Below are 9,847 nucleotides of genomic sequence, written 5' to 3' on the forward strand. Positions count from 1 at the left end.
ACTTCGACTGTGCTGTAAGAATAATGTGTGTGCTAGACATACAGAAACCTGGAAAGCCCCACACACGCTGATGCTGAACGAAGTCATCAGAGCCAAGAAAACGCCCTACCCAATGACCACAGCGACGTAAATGGAAGTACCCCAAACCACAAGACAATCAAAAGCAAAGGCTGCGAAATGACAAAGTATACGCGAGGCCCCAGAGAAAGGCTACGACCTGATCCCATCACCCCACTCCTTTGCCGAGGGCTGGGTTTGTGATTGGTTTTGCTCGTTTTAAAAAATCTTCCTCCTCTTTTTTCCCTTTCTGTGGACTAACCAGGATTCTAGAGGGCTCATGATGAAGAAAACCTCTTGTCTCTTAACAGAGAAGTAATGAGGTGGTGGTGGTGGGGGGGAGGAGTGGTGTTACCATAGTGTACAGCATGCTAAGCCACAAGTCAGGAAGACCTGAATTCAAATTCTAGCTGTGTGACCCTGAGCAAGTCACTTCACCTGTTTGCCTCAGTTTCCCCATCTGTAAAATGAGGATCATAATAGCACCTACTTCCCAGGGTTGTCATGAGAAACAAATGAGCTAACATTTCTAAAGTGCTCAGTGCTGTGTAAAGGTTAGCTACTTTTATCGTGATTGTTATTCAGTGACAGAGTCAAGATATAGGAGACATACACTCTTGACGTGACCAATGTGGGCATCTGCTTGTCTGTTATTAGTGGTTTCTTTATTTCCTTGTGGGGTGGGGGTGGGACGGGCAAACCGCAAAGGGGACCAGAGCAATGTGGCTAACTTCTCATATGAATTGTACAAGAAGCTGGATTTAAGAGCCTCGAGTTGTCCCGCATGACCCTCGAGTTCTGTTCTACACTGTAGGTTTGAGAAGCACTTACCAAAGTCGCAATGACAAACCCAAGTCCAAGATGAGAGGGGAAATTAGAAAGGAAGGCGATATAAGATTTTTAAATCAAGCAAACCACAATCCTAGCGATACAATAGGCAGCCAGTAAATACTTATCAACCGAATCCTATTCAGAAGCTAGAAAGTCCTTGAATGTCAGAAAAATAACCACCCTAAACCAATGTTTTTTAAAAGTTTGCATCTGTATTGAAAAGCTTTTCTAAACATAGCTGAGAAGTCAGACCAATTGGGCAAACACAATCATTTGGCAGCTCCATTAGATGGTAAGTTCTTTGGTCAGCTAGATGGCTCAGTGAATAGAGAACCAGGCCTAGAGATGGGGGTCCTGGGTTCCAATGTGGCCTCAGACACATCCTAGCTGTGTGACCCTGGACAAGTCACTTAACCCCCATTGCCTAGCCCTTACTGCTCTTCTGCCTTGGAACCATATTGAGTACCGATTCCAAGACACAAGGTGAGGGTTTAAAAGGAAAAGATTATGAGCCCTTGGAGGGCAGGGCCTGGATTTTCCCCTCTTACTGCCTGGCACACAGGAGGCCCTTGGTCGAGCCTTATTGATTGATTGATCCTTACTTCACTTCCCTGCATTAATGCATTACTTCCTCCCTGCTAACTCAAACTCTAACTCACCGGAACTCCCTCCCACAATGCACCGTACATCATACGGATTGTTGGTTCTGCCATAAACCTTGTTGCTGGACTCATACCACATGCAGAGCTCACTGCAATTGGTCACTCCAAGGGGAATAGCACCAGCTTGCTTCAGCAATGCTACGACTGCAGCATCAGTCTTGGAGATGACGTCCTTACGGTTCACCAGGCCAGAAGAATTGGGCATCCCTAGAAGGCCAAAGACAGGACAAACCAGCTTCAGCTCTCAGGCTGTCAGCAGCAAAATGTGAAAAACAAACAGCCTTCTTTTGTTGGGTTCATTGCCGACGTGTCCACAGAGCGGCCCATTCAAAAGACCCCAAACTAGAGAGTTTCATGGAGCTCAAGCCACTAGGTCAATGGGCAGTTCCAGACCCTGCCCTTCCATAGGACAATGCATTTAGCATCACCGAGCCCTGGCACATGGTGCCCTCCAGAACTGGAATTTACACCCACTTCACTCAGGCCTTTCTAAAGCTAATTTCTACAGGAAGCCTTTCATGATTCCTCCAGCTCCTAGTCCCCTCCCACTGCACAAAATTGCCTTGTATGTCATTCAGCTAGCATTAATGGCTGGCACATAGTAGGCACTTTACTCATGCTTGTCCTTTCTACTAGAGGATCAGGGATATCTACATATCCCTGATATGCATATATGTATATATGTATCACTTCTACGTTCAATCCAAATACCCCTTGAGAGAAACCAGCGATACCATTTAACTCAAAGGCTTCCTTCACAGTCAAAGGGACCCCCAAAAAGGGCCGTTTCTGTTCTAGTGTGGTTTCATCTTCTTGTTCCTTAGAGAGCCAGTTATCTACTTCCAGAGCTTCTTGCCGAGCTGCCTCAAATCTGGGAAGGAAGAAGACTCTCGTTAATAGAAAAGCACCAAAATGTGGAAACTGGTCAGGAGTATCTGAAGGGCACTCTGCTACTCTAATGAAGTCCGTCTCAAATGCAGGGCATTCGAGCTCTTCCGAACTTCACTGTCGACATCTTCAGTCCCTGAGGGGAAAGACTACTCTTGGGAGAAGCAATTTGATTTTTTCAATCAGGAAAGCATGGTGGGTCGCTTGAAACTTAAGAGACATGGCAAGACATCGAGTGCAAGAAGCAACGGAAGAGTTATTTGGTGGAAAGGAACCCAAGATGGGCAAATGCCTTTGCTTCCTTCCAAGATCATCACCTACTGCTTTCCAAAGCATTTCTCTAGTTGTTAACTTTTGTGCGATAAAATGCTGGTGAAGATAGCTGACCGGACAATGAACTGAAACCCTTCGGGCCACAGCTGAAGGGACAAAAGAAAGCCTTCTAGAACCTTGCAAACACCACTCTTCCTCCTGGTAACACAGAGGTAGGAAGTCATAGCCATCCCTAAAAGGAGACCACAAGCTTTGGAAAGAATTCCAACAATAAGGGCCTGTCCCAGGACTCTGACTCACCGGTCTTTGACAATTGCATTGATCAACGGATTTACTTCCTTTATTCGGTCAATATAGGCATTGATGACATCTATACACTTCACCTGCAAAATGAAAAACAAAACACCCCGCATCAAGAAGCAAGCAGCATCTTTTGCAGAGTCTTCATGAATATTTATGGAACACCTACCTTGAGCATGGGCACGATGAGAGGCAGAACAGGCACAGCCAAGAATACAAGAGGGATTGTTCTCAAAAAAAAACTCACCATCTAGTGGGCATAGGTATAGGGCGCAAATAGCTATAACACAGAGTCCACTGTAAGTACTACAATGGAAAAGGGAGATAAAGCAAGGTGGAGGAAAGGTCATGATGGAGGGAGCCATTTGTATCAATGTATGGTGGCAAAAATGAATGAAACACGTAGCCAGGGGGTCTCAAATCGCCAAAAAACCAAGCCAGAGACTGTCTCCTGTGTACAAGGAGCTCACCTCCTGATAGGACAGATGGACAAGTAGTGAGTTGCAACTACAAGCTGGCCAGAAAAGCCAGTAGTTCTTGGGGTACAACAGCAAAGGCGATTGGGACATATCCTGGATGCCATTTTCACTGATAAAGAAGCCATATCTGTAGGTGATGGTGAATGATTTGACCCACCTGCAGAAGCTGTTACCAGGTCTTATCTCCACAGAAAGTGATTCCCTGGATGATGGCTTCAAGGGCTGGGTTAGGAAGCAGGGCCAGTGGCCTTGGGGGTGGCGTGCTGCTTCCCAGCAGTCCTGGGATATTGTCTTTGATAATTGGCCTCCTGTCTATCCCTCAAGGTCCCTTTGTTGCTCAGCTAGGCTGGCTTGACTGTCACGGAGGTGGGGATCTGACCTGCATTCTGGAGGCAATGACTAGGAAGGAGATATTTTAGGAAAATTCGGACTGTAGGACTGTGTAGGACAGAGTAGAGAGGGAAGGGATGGGCAGGCAGGGAGACCAGTCAGAACAGCTGCTGTTGAGAGGGACAAACAGATGACAGAAAAGTAAAGAAAGTCAGGCAGGCTCCCGGAAGTCACCCCCCTGGACTTAGAGAGCTGCTCTCAGTGGCTCCCCCAGCTGAAGGTTCCCCCCCCCATTATCCCACACTTCAGCCAGTTTTCTTCCAAAGGTGGGGCCAGGCACATGGTAGGGCAAGACTGAAAGTTCAGAGAGAATAGGAAGAGAGAGGACTGATGGAGAGAAGAATTGCATTCCGAGAAGAAGGATAAGAGAACTCGAATAATAGTCGTATGGGGCCGGTGGTGAGGGGAGAAACTGGACTGCAAAGGATTATTGGAAATCAAATGGAAGCTGCAGGAATCCAGAGGTCCCTCATCGAAGACATTTAGCAGTAAAAGAGAGCAGAGGAACTTCAAGCATTGGTGAGGGGTGAGAGTCAGTGGATGGATGGGGAAGGGATTAAATGTGGTCTCAAGCATGAGCAAAATTATCTTTAACTCTTCCCCAGCAACGAGATGGATTAGGAGCCCTCAACTAGAACTCTTTAACATGGAATGCTGGGAGACAGGGCTCGCTCCCATTCGCTACCGGGGACAGGCGCAAGATGGGGGCCAGACGACTTCCAAGCCTTCTTGTTCTCCATCACTTGCCTATTTCTAGAGCAAGGGTTCTTCACTCTGTGAACTTTAAAAACTAGATTCTGATAATGCTCTCTGGTTGTTTGTTTGAAGCCCTCACCTTCTGCCTTCGAGTCCAGACTGTGCCAGTCCCAAGGCAGAAAAGTGGTAAGGGCTAGACAATTGGGGGCAAATGACTTGCCTAGGCTCATACCGCTAGCCAGTGTCTGGGGGCAGACTGTCTGTAGAGACAGTCTCTAGGCCTGGTTCTCTGGGCACTGAGCTGCCCCCTTCACTGTCTTTCAATATAGTCAGTTGCCTTTGTGCTTCTGGGAAAGGCTCCCCAGGCCTCGGCAGACTGACTGCCACAGGGCTCCAGGACACACCAAAAGGCAACAAGCTTCCCCTCCCGCTTTAGAGGGTACTCAGTGCACAGAAAGCTCTGGCTCGGAGCAGGGAGAACTAGAACCCTGGAAGTCTGGGCACGATCAGCTGATTCAGTGGCCCCCTCCCCAAGTTTTGCTTCCTTCAACCAGGGAAGCAAGAGTGGCTCCCGTCTGAAAGGGCATGAGGTTGACCTTCTGCGAGTAAAGCACCAGAAAATCATGTCGACACTGAAACAGAGAAGGGAATTGGGGTTCTGGTGCTGCCTGGAACCTCCAGAAAGTAAAGTAACGAAGTGTGCAGCTGGGTCACGGAATCACTGAGACAGGAGCAAACTGGGGAAACATAGCCTAGGCAGCAGCAGCATCACCAGCAGCAGCAGCAGCAGCAGCAGCATCACCAGCAGCAGCAGCAGCAGCAGCTCAGGGCTGGAATTCCTCAAAGGGATCATGTGCTAAGTGAAGGGCACTCTGTGGGGTACTGAGCAAATGCCTCTGCCCCTCGAGGAGCCCGCCGGGATTGCTCAGTTTTCTGAGGCACCCTGGCCTTTCCGCTTTGGTACATTAGTAGGAAAGGACTAAATCTGTTGATTTCTAGAGCTGAACCGAGGCTCGCCAGCTCCTTCTCTAACACGGAAAGGCCTGGAGAGTGAACTCTCTTCTGGCCCAGAGTACGCAGTAAACTGCTACTGTCCCAGCTGCCTCTGCACACCCCAAACCTACGGAGACCCCCTGGCTGCTAATTGTTGAGATTCAGCATTTCTGATGACGGGCAAGTCCCACTTTCCTTCCGATGTCCTCACAGGCCTGACGCTGGACCAGCCCAAGCTCCCCAGCTGCAAGAAGAATGGAGCCGAGGGGAACTGGCACATAGAGAAGAGAGAGGAAGCCCGGGTGGGCGCAGATCTTGGTTTGGGGGCTCCCTAAAGTGAGCCAGCTGGAGGATCCCTCGCTCAGTCCTGCTCCTCATGACCCCGGGATCTCAGCCACATGAGGTTGGGGGTTTGGCAAAGCTACTGCCTTGCTTTGCCATTTCCTTCTCCAGCACATTTTATGGAGGAGGAACTGAGGCTGACAGGGATCACCCTGGTAGAAGGGCCTGATCTTGCTGCCTCAGATGGAGTCCGAATTTACCAAATGTGGAGATTTCCAGATTCGAGGCTGTCGGTGCCAGGGTGGCTTCTCCCCAAAGGCCTGTTCAAGGCCTAGGACAGGGCGTCCAATCTTGTTCCCAACGAACATCTGGAGCTGTCCAGGGCACAGAAGGCTGCTGGCCACTTGCTAGATAGACCATACTAGGCAGGTCAAGGAGTTTGGGGGCTAGCCTAAGTGAGTACTCCTAAGCCACTGGGACGTGAGCCTCAGTTTCCCCCTTTGTTAAGGGAAAGGAATAGATGGTTGGTATGGCCATTGTCAGCCTTCAAGACCTAAATGACAAGAGTTGCTAAATGTGTGGGATGGGGGAAGGGGGGGCAATGTGACCTGAAAGAGAATGATGAGGAGGTGGGGCGGGGAACAAAAGTAGAGAGGGAAGATGACAGAAGGAGGGGGAGGAGGAGAAGGGGGCGGGGCGAGAAGGAGCGGCATGGACAGGGACCAAGGCCAAAGAACCCAAGAATTGGCTCGTTGGGGTAAACCGCCTGACCCCGGAGAAGAGGTCTGGGGGCGGGGCCTGATAGGGGTTGGGGGCGTGGAAGCTGCCCCGCGGCTGCGAGAGCCGGTTTGGCGGGGCCCGAGAACTGCAACTCCCAGAAGGCATTGCGGCCTGCCAGGTCGTCTCGCTACGAGGCCCCCTCAGGTCTCGCCGCCCGGCCAGCCGGGGGTCGCGCGCTCGGCCTGCCGCCCGCCCACCCGCCGGCGCCGCCGCCGTTGTCGCCGCCGCCGCCGCCGCCGCCGCCGCCGCCGCCGCCGCCGCTGTCTCACCTTCCTCTGGCGGATGAGCTTAGCCAAACGCAGCGCTGACAGGAGCAACAGGGACTTGCTGGTGGGCTGGGCTGCACGGGGGCCGCCGAGGCGCCGGCTGTAGTCGAAGGCCCGCGCGGCCATCCCGAAGAGGCCGATGAGGAAGCCGATGGCTCGCATCAGCAACAGGAGGCCGCGGGTGGTGAGCGACAGTGCCATGACTGCTGCCGGGAGCACGGTCGCAGCGCTCCTGGGCGCCTAGGCGCGCCTAGGCATCTTTTAAAGCGCCTACCCACAATGCCCCGCGAGGCTCCGGGCGCTGTGCCACAGCTGCCCAGGCCGGGTCGGTGTAGGGCCGGGGAGCGTCTCGGCCAGCTCTCTCTCCCCAGCACGGGCCGGAAAGGACTCTTTTTTTTTTTTTTTGCCATCGAAACGGTGAACTTGGCCCAGCGCCCGGTGCTGGGAGGCATTGCCGAGTGAGTGAGTGAATGAGTCCTGGGCGCCCCCTTCCCTGAAGGTAGTTTCGGAGGAGCCCCTGTGGGGGAAGCTCCACCTCCGCTCAGTTGCCCCATCCTGAGGGCTCCCGGGTGTGAGTCACCCTGGCTCTGGGGCTGTGCAGCTTCCACCTGTTGGGCCCGTTTCTGCCTCTGGCCCGCTGAACTTACCCAATTCCTCTGGTCTCTGGCGAGCCATCAGAGAGGTGGAGGCCTCCGGCAGCCTTGCCTGTGCCAGGAGGACTAAGTGGCCCCTGGGCACGCGCCGGCAGCCAGGCTCCTGCGGGAGGGGGCCAGGGGCCAAAGGGAGGCGCCAAAGTGGCTGCTGCCCCTGGGGGCTTCGCTGGCTTCTCCAGCGAGTCACCTCCGTGTCGGGTGAGCTTGCCCAGCAGAGCCCTGAGCCCCTGCAGTTCCACACAAGACCCTCCACCAGGAGCAGGCTCGTCCATGTTTACATAGCACCTACTGTGTGCCAGGTGATGAGCTAATAAGCCCTTTACCGGTCTCCTGAGGTGAGGGCTTTTATCCCCATTGTATAGAGGAGGAAGCAGAGGCCAACAGGGATTAAAGGACTTGGTCACATAGACAGGAAGGATTTGAACTCAGCTCCGGGCCCAACACTTTATCCACTCTAGCACATCTATAAAGAGGATTTGAGGAACTCATTCAGCCCTCACCTGAACATCCTTTCCAATGGGCCAGTAGCTAATTAGGAGGTGGTCCATTAAACTATCCATTCCTCCTCCGCTTGGCCATGTCATAATGGGCTCACCAGCCAGGAAAAGTCCTCGTTCCCTTCCTTTCTTCTTAATCCTGAGGTGTTGAAAGAAGAGCATTCCTCAAGTCCCTCAGCCCCCTGGTAGGCCCCCCTCCCCGTTCTTGCTATAGACAGGCCAACACACACCCAGATGAGCACGTGCATGCCATCTGGAGGTATATATTACAGGGCAACATATCTGTCCACTCCCCCAATCACATATTTAACTGGCCCCGTGGACAAGCCTAGGAGCCATTCTGAGACAGGCAGAGTAGGGGAAAGGGGGGGGGGTGGATTTTTTCCAGGCCAAGACAATGATCTAGTCTTTCCCCCAAACAAACTCCACCCTGCTTCTAGAGGAGGAGGGATTCCAGGCTGCCTTTGCTCAACTCCTGGGGAAGTGTGGAAAGCTGTTCCTCAACATTCCTGGCTTCTCATACAGAACTAATCCCTCTCCTCCCATCTACCTTCCATGGGACTGGACCTTCTGCCATCTATCTCCTTGTCATGCCAAAAGCCTTCCAGGGATCGGGCGATCAATCTACCAGCACCCTCCTAATGGCTGGCTCCTTTTCTTGCTGCTCCTGGCCTAGGTGGTTTCCCCTACCACCACCCTGGCCCCACCATCTGCCTCATTTTGAACAGCAACTATAATTACATGTCATTACGCTGGAGATGCAGAACACATGCGTATCAGTTTAGTCCTAGTTCTGTCAGCAACCAGCCATATGATTGGACAAATCATTTCTTCCCTTGGATCTCAGTTTCTTCATCTGAAAGCAAGGGGAGTTGGACTGCACGACTGTTGGGTCCCCATCAAGCCCTACCAGCTTACGGAATCCCAATTCATACGTTTCCCCAAGTTCTTTTGTCACCCATTCGGACTGGGTGCCCGAAGTTCCCTTTTGTCTCTGATAGTCTGCGATTCGAGATCTGCCATCTCTGTCTGACTCAGAATGCTTTTTTGCATAGAAACATGCTTAGCAGCCCAGACCAGCTCACGAAAGTCTGTTTGCCCCATAATTTAATCTTTGTCTCGCCATCTTCCCTCCCTTGGCCATGCCATCTACTGTCCTGCCGACAGCTATCACTTCTCCCTGGATGACGGCCAGATCAGTATCGCCCAGCCTGCTCTGCCTCACTCCAGGGCTGTAGTCTCAAGCCTCCAGCAGCCCCATGATTCTTTTCATCCAGGATGTTCCTCGCTGTGTGAACCAGATCAAAGTCATCTGGAACTTCTCCAGCCTCAAACTGCTCCCCATCTCCTCTCCTTCTGTGGATGGCACCGTTGTTTTCCTGGTCACTTAGGTTTGAAATGAGTAGAGTGCTGCTCTCCACCAAGGCCAGAATCCCTGCACTGGAACCCGGCCTCCAGCACCGAATAATAACTGGCAGCCCAGGCAGCTCACTTTCTCACCAATCTGCACCAGGGGAATAAAAATACCCCAAGCACCCTCCTCTTTCAGTTGGGCCCGCACTTAAATGAGATAAAGCTGGGAAAGTACTTCCCCCACTTTAAATCACTCTGAAAAGGCAAGGCCCTGGCATCTTCAACTCTCTCTCCCGCAGGGATCAAGTGGCTGCTAAATTCTCTCAATTCTAATTCCAACAACATCCCTTAATATGCCTTTTTGATCCCATGACAGATATTACTGAGACCCTTATCACCTCTTACCTGATTATTGTCTCCTAATTTGACTTCCTACCTCCATTCTTC

At 51.8% G+C, this 9,847-nt stretch overlaps 1 protein-coding gene across 1 annotated transcript in view; it reads right to left on the minus strand.

Moving 5' to 3' along the window:
- FAAH2 (fatty acid amide hydrolase 2) overlaps positions 1 to 7,476 on the minus strand; it is a 24,214-nt gene extending 16,738 nt beyond the window's left edge. The window contains exons 1-4 of the mRNA XM_001375409.5: positions 6,901 to 7,476; positions 3,012 to 3,094; positions 2,285 to 2,421; positions 1,548 to 1,757 (exon numbers count right to left, since the gene is read on the minus strand). Coding sequence (XP_001375446.2) covers positions 1,548 to 1,757; positions 2,285 to 2,421; positions 3,012 to 3,094; positions 6,901 to 7,098 — 628 coding nt within the window. The 5' untranslated portion in view covers positions 7,099 to 7,476. The remainder of the gene's footprint in view (positions 1 to 1,547; positions 1,758 to 2,284; positions 2,422 to 3,011; positions 3,095 to 6,900) is intronic.
- Positions 7,477 to 9,847: the final 2,371 nt, after the last annotated feature.

Source organism: Monodelphis domestica, chromosome X, assembly GCF_027887165.1.
Source record: "Monodelphis domestica isolate mMonDom1 chromosome X, mMonDom1.pri, whole genome shotgun sequence".
Taxonomy (NCBI): Eukaryota; Metazoa; Chordata; class Mammalia; order Didelphimorphia; family Didelphidae; genus Monodelphis; species Monodelphis domestica.